Here is a 22,994-nt window from a genome sequence, read left to right on the forward strand (position 1 = left end):
ATTTTTAAAAACCCATAAATGTTAGCTTGGAGGAGTGCACTGAAAAATAACATACGCCCATCAATCAGGAGGAAACAAATGCACAGAGACAGAACAGCAGCCCTGCAGTGGGAAGATATGGATAGATTTTTCATCTTGGCTGGGAGCAATGGGTATAGGGAGACATTAACCACATTAACCTTTTGAGTGCCAGAGGGTAAGAAGCCCCCTAGCACTTAAAGGCTTAAGAGTTTCATAGAATACAAATCATTTTTATTATTCATACAGCGGATTATCTCCTGCACCAGGCAACTTTAGCTGGCCGGATATACACATAGATTAACTGCTTTGTGACAACCAGAAACTGGTCTAGCAAGAGTAATATTGCTTCACTTGAAGCTTATTCTATCCTGCCATGACCAGACCCCGAGTGTGCTAATGGCTGTGACATGTTAGATCAGCTACAGTGGATTGATTGATTTTCTCAAAATATGGCACTTGCTAAAGGTCAGCTAAAAATTTTTTAGAGATTTGGTCTCTTTGGGGCCTGACCTATTACATTGTAATTGAGGTTGTGTAAAGGAATATTTATCAAACGGGCACTCATTGTCATTACTGAAAAATAGAAAGCTTGCTGACCTCTCTTTAACAGGCTATGCAGAAGCAGGGGACATGGAATCTTAGAACAACAATTTCTTTCAATCTACACATTCATGTATTTTAGATACTGGACAATAGATGGGGCTGTTGTTTTTGTACATAGTTATAGAATGACGTCCCATTTGTTTCTGTCCTCTGCATGTCTCTGTAATGCTCTGTGATAAACTAACAGTTTGTTGTTTCTGTAACGCTCATTTAATACCTGGGATTTTAGTAATATGTTTGTTTTACCATAAAATGGAATGTTCTGCATGCATCTGTTTTTTTTCTGCAATCATAACCATACCTCCCAAATGCCCCTATTTAAGAGGGACAGTTCCTATTGTGGGCCCAAATCCCTCTGTCCTTCTTTTTAAATTATGAAAAAAAAAAATGAAATAAAAATGACCACTTTTCTAGGTGTATAACAGACCTCCACAGCAATAATACTCACAATAATGTGTATTTAAACAACCCTAAATTGGTTTAGAAATCAATCTGTGTAAATAAGATACTTTGTTATTTCTCTAGATTACAATAAAGTTGCATCAATTGTTATTAGTAAGTCACCTAAAATGTCTCAAAAAAAGCCCCACCCTTGGCCATACCCCTAAAACAAAAGTGTCCATCAATGTCCATTTAAAATTTTAAGATGTATGCATATCTAACATAAATGTTACATAGTTGCATAGTTACACAGCTGAAAAGAGACTTGCGTCCATCAAGTTCAGCCTTCCTCACATTTGTTTTTTGCTGTTGATCCAAAAGAAGGCAAAAAACACACAATTCTGAATGGACTCTGATAAAACCACTTCTTCAGGCAGAGAATTCCACATCCTTATTGTTCTTACAGTAAAAAAAAACATTTCCTTTGCCTTAGACGAAATCTTCTTTCTTCCAGTCTAAAAGCATGGCCTCGTGTCCTATGTAAAGTCCGGTTTGGGAATGGATTTCCACACAATGGTTTGTATTGGCCCTGAATATATTTGTATAATGTTATCATATCCCCTCTCAGGCAACGTTTTTCTAAACTAAATAGGTTTAAATTTGTTAACTTTTCTTCATAGCTGATATGTTCCATTCCTTTTATTAATTTTGTAGCCCGCCTCTGCACTTTATCTAGTGCTATAATATCCTTCTTTAGAACAGGTGTCCAAAATTGCACAGCATATTCAATATGTGGTCTTACCAGTGATTTATAAAGAGGCAAAATGATATTCTCGTCCCGAGAATAAATGCCCTTTTTCATGCATGACAATACCTTACTGGCTTTGGCCACTGCTAATTGACATTGCACATTGTTGCATAGTTTGCTGTCTATAACAATTCCCAAGTCCTTTTTGTGTGTGTTGTTATCCCTAATTCGCTTCCATTAAGGTTATACGTTGCTTGTGTCTTGTCTTCTTTTTTGTATCTGCTCTAATATATCCCTGTTGTGTGGTTGTAAATCACTGGGGAACATGTTGGTTTATGCTTTAAATATGCAAATAATAATAGTATGGACACTCAGGGTCTCGGGTCACTCAGGACACTTGGCATCTGGCTCATTTCTGGTAATGTTCCATAATGTAGGGAATCTGGAATAATGTCAGTACCTAGCACTGCGGGTAGAACCTATTTATGAACCTGGAACATAAAAAATAGATGAGATATCTACATGGTTTTAGATGTATCTTAATCATTCTCCTAGGATATTTCAAAAGTATTAAGTAGTTAAAGGACCAAACATAAAGCTCCAGCACAAATCTGTTAATGCCATTATGTAAAAAAAAATATCAGTTAAAAAATAACTTTTTAGAATAAATATTATTTACCTATGCTTTATTTCAGACTTACCCAGAACCCATGGTAATATCATCCACTCCACCACGGTGGGTGGGGGGCCCTGCATGTGCAGGTCAGTCCTCACTATGTGCTGGGAGGCCAGAAGAAGAAGGAAGAGGAAAGTGAGATATGAAGCTGTATGGCAGATAAACTTGATGAATGGCTTTTTAATGAACAGTCCCAGCCTGCTCTTGGGTGCGAAAAGATATGCCAACGATAATACTGGGAAAAGCAGTCCGATTGTGATGCAGGTCAACAATTTCACTGCCCAGTGCTTCCTGCGCCAACCTGGGAATCCATCGTACCACAATGTAGCTAGTAATTGTTGGCAGTTTGGCTGAGCCACAAACTAAGGAAAGAAAGATAACAGTGCATTAACGGCAGATATCAAACCCTGATAAACCAATATTTACCAAAAATGCATCTTAAAATATGTAATACAGAATATTTCCAGTAAATCACCGGTTAGATGGACACCAGGTCTGTGTGTTATAGAAGAAATATTGGAAAAACATGTTTGTGATTTATACTGAAAATAAAAGGAACTTGGAACAAACAGATCATTATTTTTCAAGTAATGTAGTGGTTCCCAACTTTTTTTGAACCAATGCACCTTCAATTAAAGAAAACGTTTCCAAGATGCACCTACTTTTTCTTCATTTTTTTTACCTTCATAAGTGTATTTTAATTTACTTACTCCATAGATACACTTACATGGGGACATAAAGTGCATTAACATAGCAAATATGGTGGTGCTAAACACCTGAGTGAGTCAATTAATGAGTATTAATGCTATTCATAATGATATTGCACCAATTGTATTATGGTGAATAAGCTATACAACGTTCTAGTCCTCCATTGGTTATCTTATGGTATATTGTGGTAGCTGAAGTACTGTATTCATTTATTTTTACTTATTTTTTTGTATCTCATTATTTGGAGGCTTTGTTTATGTTTCTCTGTATTTGATATTTGATTATTTCTGGACTGGAAAATAACTGTACAGACCACTTTTATTCTCACAGACAGGCTACAGCCAGTCCAACATAGGTTCACCGTTGTGTGCTGAGTGGCATTGACTGTTGAGATGTTATTAATTCAATGTTATCATTGTGATTATGAACACAGAGTGGGCCGCAAAATGCCCAGAATTCCAGTTAGTGAGTGAGCCCCACAATGTTCTTATTTACAGCATTTGTACTTGTGAATCATTTTAATAAAGGTAATAATCATAGTGATATTTACAATATCAATATAAAAGTTTACTAGGAGTTTGCAGCATCTTACTATGATAAGCTAGATTCAATTTAATTACTTGGTATTGAAGACAAAAAGGCTGGAAACTTGGAGGCACATTCAAAGGTAAAAAGACAAGCAATGGGGTGTGGGGGGGGGGGGGGGGCTGACCGCAGAGCTGAGAGGAAGCAAACCTCTGCAGCTCCTGCTGACTGCCAGAGAAAAAGCAGAATTTCACTAACAAAAAGACGATTTCTCACTACAGAGAGGCCACCCAGCTCTTGCTGACACTGAGACGAATAGGATGATACCATCCAAGCGACAATCCGAGCTGTGGCCACTCGCAACTGCTTTGCGGCCTACAAGAATGGCGGGCGTAGGGGAGACCGTACCAGGGGCTCTGCCTGAGGACTCGTCACGGAACCAGATGCGTGTGACCCAGGGGGGTAAGGCAGTGACCAAACCCAGCCATCCATCCATGGCGGGCATAGCAAAGACCGCCTCCTGGCAACGCCATGTGGACCCCAGGAGGGGCGCGAGACCCAAGAGAGTGACCGCATCAGGAGGGCTAATGAAGAGGCATAGCAGCCCCCGACAGGCAAACCCAGCTCTGAACATACCTTGGAGGACATATCCTCAGACAAAAGGTAGATTCCAGGTTCAGTTGGGAGACCCCCCTTCCTCAGCCCAAACGGAAAAGTGGGGTGAAAAGGCGGGTATCCCTCCCAGAACCCTGAAATCAAAGGGAGCCACCAGGTTGTACAGATTACAGGGGGTAACCCACATTGAAAATAATTAAACAGAAGAAAGAAAGATTCTAATTCACCAGCACAGATACCCGAATCGGTAGTGTGCCAGGAAAAAGATGTACAACCCTTAAGATATGTCCTTATGATTAAAATATCATAGTTTATTGAATAAAGCTTAAAAACCTTAGTCTCCAGTCCACTAGGTACTAATTGTCGTAGGTAAAAAGAAATATTCTATGCAAAAAAGCTAAAGGCGACAATCAGGGATAATCGGTAGCTTACTCTAAACAAGAGTCCTAGCAGAAACTGATCATAAGTAACCAGCAGGTATTAAATCACTCCTGTCTGTGCTACACAGCTAAAGTTCATCTGTAGCTTCTCTTAATCAATTGCCAGTTAAGTGCTGCCTGAATACTGTCCCTATTACCTCAGCATAGCATAGAGCTCATGCCTACTAAGACGATAGTCCTCTGGAGTGACTAAAAAAAGTTAAAGAAAAGTGCTAACCCTCACATCCCAAGTGCATAGTTAAAATAAAATAATAATAAAAAGATCAAAGCCCAACGCGCGTTTCAGCGTATCTAGACGCCGTCGTCAGGGGCAGACAAGCCTCAGACAAGCACACCGCCTCACGGCACAGGGGCTCCACGCTTCCCCATATCCTGGAGACGGAGCAAGCTGCAACAATCAGAGCAGCGGGAATATACACAGCATCGGCTGGGCATCGGCTGAACCAGGACTGGGACTTAATACCAGGCAAAGTGCCCTATATCTCTCACCTTACTATGCTTCAGATGAACATACTCATAAGATTTATGTACGCTCTAGTGAACTTATTATTTCGTTTATGATCATCCAGGGGATCGTAGGGGGACATCAATAGATGTTATTCGACTAAACACTATTTGCACCCACATGTTATATAGCTCACATTCAAGCATGTATAACTATTAACCTAATATCAGTCTAGATTGCAAAACCTTACGTACAAATGTATGATAAGCACAGTCTAGACCTGTATTTCTAGCTTACTAACTACTCCTCTATAAAAAAAAAAAATGTGCATTGTATCTGCAGCCTCATTGTTGATCACCAATGTTCATTGCTATGATTGCACTAGCTATTGTGGCAGTGCAACTCTGCTTGTTAACTCACGCACTACCTAAATAAAGAATAAAAAAATAAAAAAAAGACAAGCAATGTTGGCTATTTACAAGGAAAGCAAGAGTTTGCTTTTGATAAAGGTTGACCTATATTCAAAAAAAATGTAACTAATTATTTAAAGGAGCACTCCAAGCACCATAACAACTACAGTGCATGAAGTGTCCTCTTAAGTGCTTTGTTAACAATAGATATATAATTTTCTAATATTGTCACCAGTTGATAGCAAAAGAAGTATCCAACCATGCCATATGAATGTATGTGTTTGTGTGCATCTCTGTATGTGTGTGTGTGCATATCCATGTTTGCATGTGTATGTATTTAGAAAATTGGTCAGACTAGATGGGCCGAATGGTTCTTATCTGCCATCACATTCTATGTTTCTATGTTTCTATGTGTACTTATATTGAAATAGTGAGATCCAGAGAATGAGACCTGCCACGGGGCTTCATTCAGTCATTCTTTATATCTGATTTATAACAGTGTCAAACATTTTGCTTCCTGACAAATAGCAAAGCTTTAAAACTAATCTATCATAGACAAAATGTTTGTGTTCCATACCTTTAATTTATAGCATTGCCAAGTAGGTTAGTATAATAATAAATATATAAGCCCAATTTTATTCTTAAAATGTTTTATTGGTCTGAATTTTTACTGATGAGGATAAGCTGTTCAATGTTTACCTGCAATAGGAAAATTAATCAACAAATTGAAGGAGTGCATCTAGAACAGACATGTACTGGCCTTTGCATTGCCACCAACAGATCTGATTTATAATGAACAAATAAACAAATTGATCCAAACATTGTAGGAGTAAGATTGCTATATTTTTCATGTCACTTAGGACGGATGTGCACTCTCGGGATTTGGGTTTTTGGGCATGAACAACCCATTTACTTGAACGATAGTATTTAGCAACTCATTGTAAAAAGAGACAGAAACAAAATATTAAATACAAACAAAACAAGATTTAGGAAAGTCTAAAAATAAAGTATATTACTTCCATAACTTCCATTATCAATAAAATAGCCTTCCAGATACTTCTCCAAAAAGTACATTTTATATATATATATATATATATATATATATATATATACACATATACAATGGTATGCCTACACCTGAAGCACAATAAACAGCTAAGCTAAGGCTGACAACACTGGCAACAGGACAGAGCAGATACACAAGAGAAGAAGACAATAAATGCCATGTTGACCAAAGAACCATCCAAGGTGTATTCACAGCTGCAGGGTAACCGCATATGCACCCACAACACACCCAGAGCAGAGAATAAACAGTATGGGAAGAACAATGGGAGAAAGCTTCACGTGACAAGACATAATAAGTGGCTACTAGACCTGGAAGCAGACAACTGCATACTCCCAGAACAGGAATCAATCACTATCGCAGTCGGAGGTATTCAACGAGTAACCCACATGAAGAGGTGGTCAGCCCCAGGACCTAATATGACCCACACTTAGTGGATAAAGAAATTCTCAACACTGCATGAACGCCTAGCAGCACAAGTGAACCAGCCACCCTGACTTGCTAGCACAAAGCAGAACCAAACTGTTCAAAAATGACCCTCACAAGGGAACAACACCATCTAACTACCGACCTATTACCTACCTCCTAACAACATGGAGGGTCCTGTCAGGCATCATGCCCTCCAAAATCAATAGGAATATGAGTCAGTATATGAGCAATACTCAAAAGGGGATTGGAAACAACACCAGAGAATTTAAACACCAACTTCTGGTAGACTACAGCAGTTACATAGAATTCTAAGACAAGACAGACCAATCTGCGCACAACCTGGATTGACTACAAGAAAGCATATGGCACACATGAATACTGGAATGCTTGGCTCTATACAAGGTCAACAAGACAATAAGAGCCTTCATCAAGTACTTGATGGGCAAGTGGAAAATAACTTGAGAAGCCAATTCCAGGACACAAGTGAACATTCAATGTGGCATATACGAAGATGATGCGCTATCCCCGATGCTGTTCTGCATAGGCCTTAGCCTCCTTAGTCAGATCATCATGAAAAGTGGCTAGAGATACAGGTTCAAGAGTGGAGCTACCACTCTACATGCATAATGTCAAGTTATCAGTATATCAGAGTGAGTGGGACATTGAATCACTCATTAACCTAAATAGGATACACAGCAAGAGCATTGGAATGTCATTTGGACTAGATAAGTGTGGACGAATGATAGTAAAAAGAAGGAAGATGATCAGGACAGAAGGAGTTCATGTACCAGTAGGTCAAACAGGAGATGTAGAAAACAGCTAAAAGTACCTGGGGGTACCACAAACACATGGCAATCATGAACAAGAGACAAAGAGAATAGCAACATCCAAGTACCCAATTACCTCCATAGAGTTAGACAGGTCCTGAAGTCCCAGCTCAAGAACAAGATCCAAACCATCAACAGGTAATCAGTTGGGATAATAATCTGGCCAAGTGAAGAGCTGGTCACATGGATGTCAAACCCCAGAAACTACTCACTATGAATTGTGGATTCCACACAAAATCCACCACACCGAGGTTGTACACCAGCTGGATGCAAGGAGTTTGGGGCATTATGAGTGTCAAGGCCACAGTCCTGGATGAAACACAGAGCATCCACAAGTACATCATGAAGATAACTTCCAAGTACCCAATTACCTCCATAGAGTTAGACAGGTCCTGAAGTCCCAGCTCAAGAACAAGATCCAAACCATCAACAGGTAATCAGTTGGGATAATAATCTGGCCAAGTGAAGAGCTGGTCACATGGATGTCAAACCCCAGAAACTACTCACTATGAATTGTGGATTCCACACAAAATCCACCACACCGAGGTTGTACACCAGCTGGATGCAAGGAGTTTGGGGCATTATGAGTGTCAAGGCCTGTAATATCTTCCTGTGTGTTTATTTAGTTGAATAAGTCTTTTATATATATATATATGTATGTATAGTCTTGGGCCAAATGCTCGCCACAATAATATATGTCTATATTATTGAAAAGTATTAATACGCAATCTGACGTTCTTTATAAAAAATAAGTATTTATTCTACTTCAATAGCAAATCATAATATACTTAACAGATGGTATGTCTTAATGGTTACAGAGTCGTCTTTGTATCAGCAATTCAGGACATCGGATCGTAGCAGGAAAGGCAAGAGAACGTGGTCCTTTGTCCTCTGCCCTTTATAGCCCAAATTACGTCATAACCTGTAGTTTAGAATAGCCATATAAGGAAATTCCCCATATAAAGACCACCCCAAATCTCTTATACAGCAAATTCCAGAGACCTCATGGTACAGAATAGGAAACACCATCTGTTCTGTTTAACCCATTATACAGCCACACCTTAATATGTATTTGAATAGGAATATACAGAATATGCAATATTCTACATTTCCCTCTGTTTATGGTTTATTTATAAACCATAACAAAATGTTATTTACCTGTCCATTCATACATCATTCGTATCACATTTCATATCACATTCATTGGGTATAAGAAGAGATGTGTTCATAGCTACCCAGTATCTGAGATTCCTTGGAAGTATTGTGTATTACCCTGTTTACAGTTTTCTTTAGTGTATCCTCCTTCTGTTTAACCTTTTCATTTACGAGTATATACATTTTTCTAATTCTACATTGCATAATTACTTGTAAAACAATACATATTATAGATACACATATAACAATAATAAATGGATGAAATAAAATATTTACAATTGCTGATCCTACAGATGATTTAGCAAGTGTGTTTGTACTTTTAATTATGTCTTTCCACCAAGAGGAACTAGAAACAATTGACCATTCATGTTCGATCACCTTTAATTTACCCTGTTCATGTTCAAATTGAATTTCTGTTTCTTTCAACTGTTTTTGTAACGAATATAATAATATCTTGTCTTTCCTAATCTCATCTGCCCATTTTCTCCATGGAAACTCATTTGTTTGTGAAACATTTAATTGAATAGGCATGATATCTATGTCTTGTATAGGACTCTTCGATATGTTAACTTGAGTTCCTTGTATATGTATTATCAGTGGACCCCCATTGATACAATATAAACCTTTCTGTAATGTTTCTGAATGTGTACATTCTGAAAATGTAGCTCTTACTAACTCATTATTTGACATAACCTGTACACATACTTTGTCTTTTTCTATGGGAGTTACAATTTCATGAGGATTTTTAACTGTTTTAATTTTACCGGAACATGAACTTTGGTTATGAAAACATGAATGATAAATGGTTTCAACTTGGTTATTTAAACATATTATTTTGGATGCAAAATGTAGACAACTAGAAAGATCTACCTGTTCAAGTTCAGTAATGTCATTGTAAGATACAAAATCAGGATATTGTAATTTATAAAATAATAATTGTGTGTTACTAATAGGAATTCCTAATACCGACATTGAAAATAGTGTTTTTTCAATACCAGAAATTGGTATTAAAGAAGAACTTATACATATATCATTGTTGCATCCCAACCATTTGTTAACCCATAAATCTGTATGATTTTTTGCGAATGCAAACTGCTCAGGTAAACTACGTTTGAGTTCTATAGGAGTAACACCACCTTGTAATGCTTGTGCCATCACCTTAAAATCTGTAGAATATTCAACTTGTATCTCTAAACAAGCTTTGGCTACCTGGGATGACTCTGCATTTCTCATTAATGCCAAAGTAGCTTCCTGTAAATGTTGAACAGAGGGTGCAATAACAGAGGCTGTGTTCATAACCATACTTTTCAATATTTGATTTAAACCTCTTTGAATATGCAATCCTTTTCCCCCTATTAACCCTACAGTTCCCAAATCTTTCTTTAATGTTTGAATATCCATAGAATTGGTGATACTTCCTATAGTACCAAATCCAGCCATAATACCTTCTACAATATCTCTTTTTTTCCTGTTTGATACTTTACTTCCTCCAAACCAATGTTCTAAGCCTCGTTCCATATTTAATAAATGTTCCTTACATTGTGGAAATTTAGTTGAAATTTTCCACTGAGAAACATTAAAATGCCAAACTATTGTTGCAAATTTCCCATCTAATAACAAAGGCTTTGATTGAAAATGATTCAATTGAAAGGGACTTGATAACTTAAAAACCTTATTTTTGCATTCTACCATTCTGGGAGAGAATACATTTACCTTAACATCACCACATCTCTCGTGATGATTTCTTAACATTATACAACATTGATAGTTTCCACTATCACTGTAGGTAGGATTGTCTAAATAGAAAACAAACATTTCTTTCGACCAATCCACCTTTCCTAGTACACCTCTGTGAATTACATTTGGCGTTGTATGTGACATACTACCCAAAAACATTCCTTCCCTTTTCCATGTCATTACAGACTCAGGGGGTAAACTTATATGTGTACTACATGTTAATCTAAGTCTTTCCTTTCCTTCCTGGATATCTACAAGACTAGGCTTCATTATAATATCCCGCATAACATAATCAGTTACCAGAAACATCATGTTAACTCTTACTGTCAACGATTCCCTAGATGCTCGTATTTCCCATATCCAAGGTATACCTGGAGTATTGTTTTTTAAGAGGAATTCTGGCTCTAAATGTATAAGCCAATATTGTATTGTATAAAGTACCTCACCACCTCGTCCTCGTGTTGTTACTGAAGTTTGCGCAACATTCACATACATGTCACCTGACCAATTTACCATTTCCTCTCCATTAACTACAATCATGATATATGCATTTTGTAATATGTTAAGTTCCCATGATCCCGTTTTTACATTGTCTTGTACAAATGAACCTTTAGTCCAACTAAATAAATCATTAGGACCTATTGTAATGTTTAAATTAATAACACTATCTCCTGTGAAATTAATTCGCACATTGCATACTTGTAGATAGCCATCTTTTGTCCCGAAACAAACATGGCCTTTCAATACTTGTTCATTGTCTCTCTTTTTTCTAATATTTCCCAATAAGTCATTCTTTAATTCCTGATTGAAAGTCGTTTTGTTCATCTTAAAAATAACTATTACAAGAACTGTGGTCATCAATGTTAGCAGGATGCTGACGAACAACTTCTTTCTGCTACACGGTTGTCTTTGCGAACACATCGTCTGTCACCGGCCAACTTTCGTCTGTAGGTCTGCTTACAAATTATCTAAAATAGACCAAGAAAAACAAAGCAGTATCAATATATTATCAGATTATGTTGTAGGTTTATACAATTTGCACTGATCTGCATGAACCCAAAAACAATTTTGCCTCCGTTTATTCCGTGAACCATCAAGAGGTCTTTGCACTTGTACCATTGTTTGTCCCATTGTATCTGTTATGTTATAAGGACCTTCCCAGTTTGCCTCCCAAGGTCCAGTTTTCCTAAAAGTTTTTATCATGACCATACCCCCCTTTAAAAACTTTGAAAAATCAGGAGGTGCCATTTTGCACATACGAGTAGCTGCATGTGGAAGAATTTGCTCCAAATTTTCCTGCATCATTTGCAACCATTTATTTTTAGCAATTGCATCTTTCTGTGGGGTAGACAAATATGGTTCATTAGGAAAATTCAACTGCATTTTCCTACCTGTCATCAATTCAAATGGAGTGTATTGTGTAGTTGAAGAAATAGTGCCTCTAATACCCATAAGTACAGCAGGAAGTGCCTGTACCCATGTGTTGCCTTTCTCACGTAACATCTTTGAAAGTCTAGATTTCAATGTTCGATTCATACGTTCCACAATCCCAGCAGATTGTGGATGATATGGAACATGAAATCTCTGCTCTATGCCTAGAATAGCACACAGTGCTTGCATGATTTTCCCTGTGAAATGGGTACCTCTGTCTGACTCTAGAAGTCTAGGGAATCCCCATCTTGAGAAAATGTGTGTCCATAATGCTTCAGCCGTTTTTTGTGAATCATCTTTAGTCAGTGGAATTACTTCTAACCATTTAGAGAATACATCCACAACTACTAACGCATATTTTAATCCATTCTTACCTGTTGGTAATGGCCCAATGAAATCAATTTGTAAAGTTGACCAAGGACCATTTGCAGGTGCTATACGTTGTATAGGTGGTTTTTGTCCTTTAGGTCTGGGATTTATTTGTGCACATATCAAACATGATTGTACTACCTGTTGTACAGTCTTTTCCATGTTATCCCAATAAAACTTATTTCTGAGTACCTCTAATAGTTTCTGCTGTCCAATATGACCTAAACTCTCATGATTATATTGTGTAAATAACACTTTTAGATGTTCTGGCATGACCGGACACAGTTCACCGTTTTGGTCATGACACAAAACCCCGTTCTCATGAACAAATGGAGGTTTTGGATCAACCCGAGAAGCCGCAAGGGACGAATCCTTTGCCTGTTCTTCTGCAAAAGATGGAGGCTGTGTGTTAGTCTTTCTAACCACTGCTACTGACATAGGCTCTGTCTGCAATGCATTTTCACCAGTTAAAGCTGCTCTTTTTGCTAATTTATCAGCTATTTCATTTTCTTCACTAAGTAAATCTTTACCTTTTTGATGGGCAGGAACTTTAACTATAGCATGTAAACATGGTTCTTGAGACGCAATTCCAAATATGGTCTCTAGTGTCTCTTTGTGTGCTAACACTTTATTTGAGGCATCTACGAACCCTCTTCTTTTCCATATAGCTAAATGTTCTGTTAGTGATCTAACCACATATGAACTATCACTATATATCACTAGGGGACGCCCTTCTTTTTCCTCAAGTGTTAGTACTGTTTTTAATGCTTCAAGTTCTGCTCTCTGTGCTGACAAATGACCTGGCAATTTATGCTCTACTGAATATCCTCGTTTTGGATACCATATAGCATAACCTGTATAGTACTTCCCATCTGAACAGAATCTGGACCCGTCAACAAACACAGGTTCATCAGATTCACTTGCTTCCTTTCTGAAAAGAGAAAGAAAATTCTCTTCAACTTCTGCTAAACATTCATGGGGTTTACCCTCATATTGCATTAGTTGTGGAAGTACATACTTTGCCTTATGTTCTACCTTAATTTGCTTTGGTGATAGAGCTATTAACCATTGTGAAAATCTCTGATGTGACACACCTGGAATTCCTTTTTCAAGAAGTAATTTCAAAGGTGTATGTGGTGTTTGCAGAATTATGTCTTTGAATCCCACTATGTGTTCCGTTGCCATTACCGCAAAATGTACTCCTACCAAATGTCTGGCACAAATTTCTAGCCCTCTTTCCACTGGGGAAAGAATTTTAGAAAAATATCCCACTACTCTCCATATCTCTTGTTGCAATTGTAATAGTACTGCGGAGACAGCCGTCTCTGAAGTATGTACTTGAATTGCAAAAGATGCAGTTGGATGTATTGTCGCTAAAGCAGGTGCAACCTGTAAGTCTCTTTTAAGTACCTCAAATGCATTCTGATGTTCATCTGTCCATGGTCCAAATGAAGATTCACTATTTTTCAAGAGATCATATAAAGGTTTAGCTTTTTCAGCGAACCCTTCAATGAATTCTCTGGAAAAATTCATTAATCCTAGGAACTGGCGTAAGGCCTTGTGTGAAGTCGGTACAGGAAGAGAAGAAATAGTTTTGATTCTTTCCTGCACTGGCTTCTTGTGTCCTGGACCAATGTGTACACCCAAGTATTGTACTTCTGGTTGCATCAGTGTTACTTTGCGCGTGTTCAGTTTTAAACCAGAATCCTGCAAAAGGAAAAATAATTCATTTAACAGAATCAGGTGTTCTTCCTCAGTTTCAGTCTGCAAAAGCATATCATCAACATATTGTAACAAGCATTCTGGCCTAGAAAACTTAGACAAAACTTTTGCCAATGCCTGATGAAAATATGTTGGAGAACTGTGAAAACCCTGGGGTAACACAGTAAACACATATTGCTGATTTTGAAATGTAAAAGCAAACTTATATTGACAACTATGCTTCAGTGGTACAGAGAAAAATCCATTACTTACATCTAGTACTGAGTATACTTTAGCCGTTGACGTCAATCGTGACATCATATCTGGGGTTTCTGCCACCACATGTGCAGAAGGTGGTGTGTATTTATTTAATGTTCTTAAATCAATTGTTAATCTCCAGGAATTTGATTCTTTTTTTATCACTGGCCACAGATTATGGTTGCATGGACTATTTGCTTTTCTAATTATTCCTCTCTGTTCCAAATCATTAATGACATTTGCAATAGAATCAATTGAATCTGGGGGTAATCTATACTGCCTCTGTGGGAGTGGATCAGGACCTTGAATGTCAATCAGCACATTTTTAAATCTTCCACATTCATTTTTACTTTGTGCCCATAAATCTGGATAACTCTGTACAATCTCTTTAAGTTCAAGGTTATCCCTAGTATTAGGCCATTGCCTTTCTGTAGACACTACATCTACTGGACAAACAATTCCTAACTCCCCATATTCAGTAGGATCCAATAGCACTGGTTTCCTACCGTTAGCATCTTTCCAAATAGCTTTGTTTCCCAAATCAACAATCCAACCTCTTCTTTGCATAACATCTGTGCCTATGATATTATCAACATTTTTGCAGTACCAGATATCAATTTTTGTTTTTAAACACTGAGGTATTTCTAAAGTAACATTATTTACTAATGTTGCCATAGATCCTCCACTTCTGTCAAATCCTACAATTGTACATATAGGTGCATTTGGTGATAAGGGTAGTTGTAAACTAGTTATACTTAACTGAGCACCTGTATCGATGAGAAATTCCGTGTCATAACCTTTTAAAGAGCATTTAATGTATGGTCTACCACATCCATCTAAATTTAATGGAGCCAAAAATTCAAGTGGACGTGGCCTGATTACTTTAGATTGTCATTGTGAATTTAAAATTTGGTCAGGCTGATTAGACATGTTAGAAATCACACCATGTCTGTCTCCTGTGTTTGAGGAAGCAACAATTTCTCTCACTTGCCTTATCAGAGGAGTATATGGCGAATCTCTGGAGTTTTCTATATTAGGATTATTTTGAATAAATCCATTTGATTTGCCATGATCCCTTGATTGTAAATCATGAAAATAATTCCTGCAGTTTCTCTTTATATGACCCGGCTTGTTACAATAGAAACAGACCAGACCATGTGTCGAGTTTCTTTCATAGTGTGAGTGGGGCATATTAAAACTCGGAGGGTCTCTCCTCTTTGTCTGAGTTTTAACAGCTGCAGGAGGAGAGGGAGGGGAGTACTTCCTGTAGCTGGGCTTTTCCTCTCCCCTATCTCTCCTTACTGCACAGACAGATTTTTTAACTGTTTGTTGTCTGGATTCCCGTCTTATCCTATCAATAAATGATGCTGCGTCCTCAATATTTTGACACTGGAGAGCGCATGCAATTGATATTGGATCAAGATATTTAAATTTTTTTACAAATGCATTTATCATAGATTTTGGTGTCTGATCATCAGGAATACTCATTACCAATCTGTATGCACGCTCAAATTTTAAAAGGAAACTGAAGACATCTTCATTTATATTTGGTTTTAATTTTTCTAAAACCTCAATATCCACATGCTCATTTCCTGTTGTTAATCTTATTAATTGTGTCAATCTATCTCGCTCATTCCCATGGACTATTTCACCATCTTCATCATTAGGGGTACTTATGGGTGGGGTCAGTCTACGTGCAATGTATGTTGGCAGCCAAATTTTGAATAGTCTATTTCTTTGCTCGTCGTTCAAATTATGTTTAGATAAATTAGACTCAAATATGTCTGCATTACCAAAGGCATCCATTGATGGATTATATGGGGGAATATCTTTGGTAACTTTCATCAGCTGCTCTTGAATTTTTAATTTAAGTTTTGCAGCCTTATCTAACAATTTTCTACGTTGCAAATCAGACTGGGATGATATTTCTGTGACATCAACGGTCTCGGGTATCAAATTATGATCGCTCCTTGTGATTACACACATTTGTTTATTTTCATTTCTAAGCTTACAGATCAATTCAGATTTAAGATCCAACTGTTCTCCCAAATCACAAATACTTGCCTGTAGTCTATCACAGTTAGTACATTTGATTTCTGTTACACATACAGATTTCTCTTTAATGTCTGTCTGTGTACTTTTTAAATCTTGCACCTTTACTTGCAATTTTGTAGGAGCTACTCCTGTTCTAAGAATCATTGTGTCAAAGGTTTCTACCAATTTTAAAACATTTCTAATTTTCTTTTTTGTTTTATTTAAACATAACAGTTTATTATCAATAGCTGCATTTGCTTGTTTACATTGCTCATATAAACTTGCCCACAATTGACTATCTGTATAGCATTTATTAAACACAAAATCAAGTTTACTTTTCTCTGCAATTTCTGTAACAAAATCCATTATTACTCACCAGACAATTTGATCTTTACTGCACGTCCGTCTGCTTTTAGTCTGCGCAGTTTGATTCTGGATGCTTGCCAATCTCTTCCACGTGCTTGCTTCTAGAATACACGTTGTATCTTGTGCTGCTTTCTTTATAACACGTGCTTTTGTCTGTTGTAGAATATAATCTTGGAACAGTCTTTGTGATTTGAAAATCTTTGTCTTCTGATTAACACACAGAAATCTGCACACAGTTTTTTTTAAACACGGTGCTTTGTCTGAATTTCTGGCTGCACACACTTGCAATACAGAGTAATTCGATCCGTCCTTTCTCTCTCTTCCTCTGATCAGTAACCCCCCTTGGAAGTGTGGAATGCCAGAAAAACAGTCTGGCTGGCTCGTCAATGTAATATCTTCCTGTGTGTTTATTTAGTTGAATAAGTCTTTTATATATATATATGTATATATAGTCTTGGGCCAAATGCTCGCCACAATAATATATGTCTATATTATTGAAAAGTATTAATACGCAATCTGACGTTCTTTATAAAAAATAAGTATTTATTCTACTTCAATAGCAAATCATAATATACTTAACAGATGGTATGTCTTAATGGTTACAGAGTCGTCTTTGTATCAGCAATTCAGGACATCGGATCGTAGCAGGAAAGGCAAGAGAACGTGGTCCTTTGTCCTCTGCCCTTTATAGCCCAAATTACGTCATAACCTGTAGTTTAGAATAGCCATATAAGGAAATTCCCCATATAAAGACCACCCCAAATCTCTTATACAGCAAATTCCAGAGACCTCATGGTACAGAATAGGAAACACCATCTGTTCTGTTTAACCCATTATACAGCCACACCTTAATATGTATTTGAATAGGAATATACAGAATATGCAATATTCTACAAGGCCACAGTCCTGGATGAAACACAGAGCATCCACAAGTACATCATGAAGATAACTTCCAAGTACCCAATTACCTCCATAGAGTTAGACAGGTCCTGAAGTCCCAGCTCAAGAACAAGATCCAAACCATCAACAGGTAATCAGTTGGGATAATAATCTGGCCAAGTGAAGAGCTGGTCACATGGATGTCAAAACCCAGAAACTACTCACTATGAATTGTGGATTCCACACAAAATCCACCACACAGTGATTGCACACCAGCTGGATGCAAGGAGTTTGGGGCATTATGAGTGTCAAGGCCACAGTCCTGGATGAAACACAGAGCATCCACAAGTACATCATGAAGATAACTTCCAAAGTTGTACTGCTAAGGGATTGCCTCGGAGAACATGAGACAGAGAATGCAGAAAAGGAGGAGTTCCATGGAAGATATACCCCTCCATGGGTGAGCCACCAGTAGATAGTGGATGTGGCTCACAATACCAAATCCTCCCAGTGGTTTGAAAATGTCGGACTGAAAGATAGCACTAAAGTACTAATCCTTGCAGCTCTGGAACATTTACTCAGCACCAGATCAATAGAAGCAGGGGTCTAACACACCAGAGAAGACCCAAGAAGCAGGCTGTGCAAAGAGGCCTCTGAGACAATACAGCATACAATAGCCGGGTGCAAGATGTTCACAGAGACAGCATACACTGAGAGGCACAACCAATGACTGGAATTGTGTACTGAAATATCTGCACAGAATATGGATTGGACCTGCCAAAGTCTAGATGGGAGATACCAAAAAATGTAGTTAAGAATGACAGGGCTAAGATCCTATGGGACTCTCAGATCCAGACAGACAAGCAAGAATTGTCCAACCAACATTGTGGTGGTAGACAAGTAGCAGAAGACTGCAGTCATAGTAGATGTTTTAATACCCAGTGACTATAACATCAGGGAGAAAGGACATGAAGAGGTAGACAAATGCCAAGGACTAAAAGCAGAACTAGAAAGAATGTGCAAAGTTAAGGACGTAGTAGTCCTAGTTTTGATAGGAGCACTCAGAGCTTCAGGGATGGACTGACAGTGGCTTGGGCCCCCAGGGAAAATTAGGATCTGGGCATACTGCATATATGCTGGTGTAGATGTACCATATATTAGATTGTATGTGCATGTAAAGTGAATGTATGTTTCTGTGTGTATATTCAATGTGAGCCCTGGTGTAAGTGAATATGTATTTGTGTGTCATGTTAGGATATGTGGATTCAGAGTATATTTAACGATATTTAAATAGATAAAAGATAGGTCAAAACTAGGGAGGGAGGTCACTGGTAATTTCCACCACTAAAACATATTAGTAATAATCGTAAAGGGGAGATAGTGGGTGTATGGGAGGGTTAGGGGCCGTAGTGGATGCAGGGGGTAACGTGTTCTTCCTTTTATGCCCTGGATGCTTAATTTGCTTTTCACCAAAAAAGTCTTCAAATATATAAATATTCTCCCTTCATGTCCAGGAACACACATATAAAACCAGGGAGCAAGCTCCTTGCCACATGATAACAACATTGTGGTTTAATTTGCATAGTTTTTGCTCTACAGTATACCTACACTATTTGTTATGCTTTGTTTGTTTTTTACACATATCTGTATAAGGAATTATGCAACTTTTTATATGTGTCAGAAAATGTTATTTAAATCAATTCTCTTGTTTAATAAGTGTACACCAATTTGTATATAGTCCATACAACTTGCATCCAATACCCAGAAAACTGTGTTGTCGTTTACCCCTTCCAGCCTCTGCATTAAAACTGCTTGCTCGTTTCTTCATATAAACCTATGTGCACGTGTTTGTGGTACTGATGCAATCTGAACTGGTAAGAAAATAATGTCCCTCAGCCTGAAAGCTGTCAGCTAGCCAGGGTCTCTCTAGATTATTATCTTCCTCTAAGTTACAGAGTTTGGACAAATTCTGCATTAACAGCAGTGGATTTTTGGCTCACGTCAAGGTAATATTTAAATGTTAGAATAAATCTTTAGCTACAGCATCTGCTGTGTTACAGCCAAAGAGCAACGAGTGAGTGAAAACAGTTTGTACTGTCTACATATCCCATCAGCCAAAGCTATTTCAAATATATTGCAATGATATCATAACCAACCGTGTGGGCAAAGGTGTGTAACCCTTTCTTTCTCAAGTTCTCTGCTTATTTTGTTTCCATTTGCATCAGTGGTGATGGCTGACCTCCAGCCAATTAAATTTGTCCAGAAAATGGAAAATATCGTCCACCCTATCCAGTGTCAAATATCGTCCACCCTATCCAGTGTCAAAATGTTCTTACTGCCGTAATCCTTGTTCTTTAAATACTATTTTATTCTTATTATTATTGCACATGTGTAGCTTTCTATGAATCCCTTATTGTATCAGTCGAGATTTGTGGAATTGCATTCTTTTATTTTACTCTACAGAGTATATAACTATCATAAAACTACATCAAGCAACAATAGGTGGCTCATTAAAACAGGAAGGCATTTCCCATTCCCAAATGTTCTCCTCATCAAAGGTGTTTTCAAATTGCACCAGAGCTCCAGTAGGTTGGTAAAACTGTTGGTAAATAGGTGGGTGACCAATGGGGGGGGGGGGAGCCTGACCTAGAAGACCAACAGGTCTGGAAGCATGCTATACAATGGCTGAATAAAGATCCCAAATGGCAGTAGCCGTAGATAGAACACCAGGATTGAGCAGACCAGAGTGCAAACATGGTTTGGTTTGTGAAGTTGGGCAATACACACAGCAGGATTGCTGACACATATTGTGAGCAGTTTGTATTATGGTATTATTGTATATGATGTGCGATGGTGGGAATTGTCAAGAATCGACCACAGGTTTACAAGCTTTAGGTCGGAACAGAAAACTGGAAAAATAGCTAGGATTTTTTTTTTGCCACGTTTTACTGATTTTATTTAAAATGCAATGGTTATTTCCTTAAACCGTAAAAGTTAGTGAATAAACATGTATGTAATTATCCAAAAAATCTTGGCCTACCTGTATATGTAAATAGAATCCATTGAGAGACCATTGTAGCAGTATTTCTTGACCTTTGGTTCTCTAAAAAGCCACAATTACAGTTAACAGGAAGGATTATTAGATTATCCCTCTGTGCTCACACAGGGTATATCCATTTAACCGTGACTGTTGAGGACTGTTTTATCGAACCCTTAACATGGAGTACACAGTTGACATATTCAAGGCTCGGTACAGTGTGTGTTGACATGTGAGAGACTAGCAAATATTGAACATAACAAGTATATACATGCCAGAGGTTAAACTGACCAGACTTTATCACTATATGAAAGAATATGCAAGTTCCAGGTGTGCCTACAAGATGGTCAGCCTGTACAAGACTTATGAGGCTCTATAAAAGCACAAATAGATTAATGTCTTTGTGATCCACACTCTGGTACAAGGACTCACACAGAGATAACACGTATAGCAAAATAAATATGCATCAGATTGCATTCCCAAAATGACCTACTGGATGACAAGCCTTATTGAGACTAAATACCAATGGCTTGCATGTTTTATTTTAATCTGAGATGATCCTCAATGATCAATGATCCTTCAGATTGGCTCAGATAAGAAAAAGGGAAAGATGATCGTTTCTAGTTAAAACCATAATATCATTATAGATTCCTGAACAGTTTAATAGTAATAGGGTTGAAAACCAATTGGACGAAAATGTCAACTGTGTACTCCATGTTAAGGGTTCTATAAAACAGTCCTCAACAGTCACGGTTAAATGGATATACCCTGTGTGAGCACAGAGGGATAATCTAATAATCCTTCCTGTTAACTGTAATTGTGGCTTTTTAGAGAACCAAAGGTCAAGAAATACTGCTACAATGGTCTCTCAATGGATTCTATTTACATATACAGGTAGGCCAAGATTTTTTGGATAATTACATACATGTTTATTCACTAACTTTTACGGTTTAAGAAAATAACCATTGCATTTTAAATAAAATCAGCAAAACGTGGCAAAAAAAAAAATCCTAGCTATTTTTCCAGTTTTCTGTTCCGACCTAAAGCTTGCAAACTTGTGGTTGATTCTTGACAATTACTAGCTCAGTAAATAATCCTGATAGATTCTGTTTAATAATTTCATTACACTAACAAAGCAAACATTTAGCCAACTGCAGTACCCTCTCAAGCTATAAAGCTCAGAGATTAGATAGTAGAAAAAAGTCCAATATTCTTTATAACTCCTTATAGAGGAAAATAAAATAAAAATTGCACTTCGTACCAATTAACCAGAAAGAGTCACTTGACGTACTGTGGAATGACCATCCTTGTTTGTAAGAGTATTCATGCTCAACTAGAAAAGCCAACGGTGTTTATGTAACAAGCCATGGCGTTTAATAAAAACAATGTATAATAATGTTATAATCATAATGGTTTTACAAAACTGTAAAGCAAAATAACAAAATCCAATTGTAATCTGGTACATGAACTGTTTAAAAGGTCAAAGTATAAGAAATTTGTTGAAAAATAAATAAAAATAAAGTGTTTTGCTTTGGCTGGCACCTTAAGAGATGTGTGATGAAAATAAAACTGAGAAGTGTTTATAAATCACACATTAGCCTGGAAATATTCATAAGAGTGGTCCTTTTCCTCTCTACGACTTAGTCAGAGATTTTCACACCTGACACACACACAGGATCTTTTACTCTAGAGTAAACAATTGGCGGATCAAGTCAAGATTGTTGAGGCAAAATATTAACCCATTTTCTACAAATAATAGAGAATTGATTTAAGCAGTATCTGTAATATTTAACACCAGAGATAACCACTTACATATGATGTGTCACCACTGACCGTGAGTCCCTGAGTATAATATTAATGAATGCATTTTTGAAAGTGCCCCAAACAAATACGTTCTTGTTGCTAAGCAAAAAAAGACCATGCAATGCCACAATGCTACAACATTGTTCAGCGAATGATGTTCTATTTATCACTAGGACCCGTCAATGCTGAGAGAATACAGAGTCTTGACTACAATACAAGGTTCAACAAGTAGATAAGACATTTTTAGCTGTTTAATGCAGACGAGCTTGGTGGCCATGAATAGATGAGGCAAATGATGTCGCTGATTTGGAGAACAAAAGTATTTCATAAAAT

The 22,994-nt window shown here is 37.5% G+C and overlaps 1 protein-coding gene across 1 annotated transcript in view; it reads right to left on the reverse strand.

Annotated features, from left to right (window-relative positions):
• The window catches only part of TRPC5 (transient receptor potential cation channel subfamily C member 5), a 284,905-nt gene that overhangs the window by 74,435 nt on the left and 187,476 nt on the right, over window positions 1–22,994 (reverse strand). Inside the window, exon 4 of the mRNA XM_063431927.1 lies at window positions 2,455–2,791. Within this exon, the coding sequence (XP_063287997.1) occupies window positions 2,455–2,791 (337 nt within the window). The remainder of the gene's footprint in view (window positions 1–2,454; window positions 2,792–22,994) is intronic.

This window comes from Pelobates fuscus, chromosome 9 (assembly GCF_036172605.1).
Source record: "Pelobates fuscus isolate aPelFus1 chromosome 9, aPelFus1.pri, whole genome shotgun sequence".
Classification (NCBI taxonomy): Eukaryota; Metazoa; Chordata; class Amphibia; order Anura; family Pelobatidae; genus Pelobates; species Pelobates fuscus.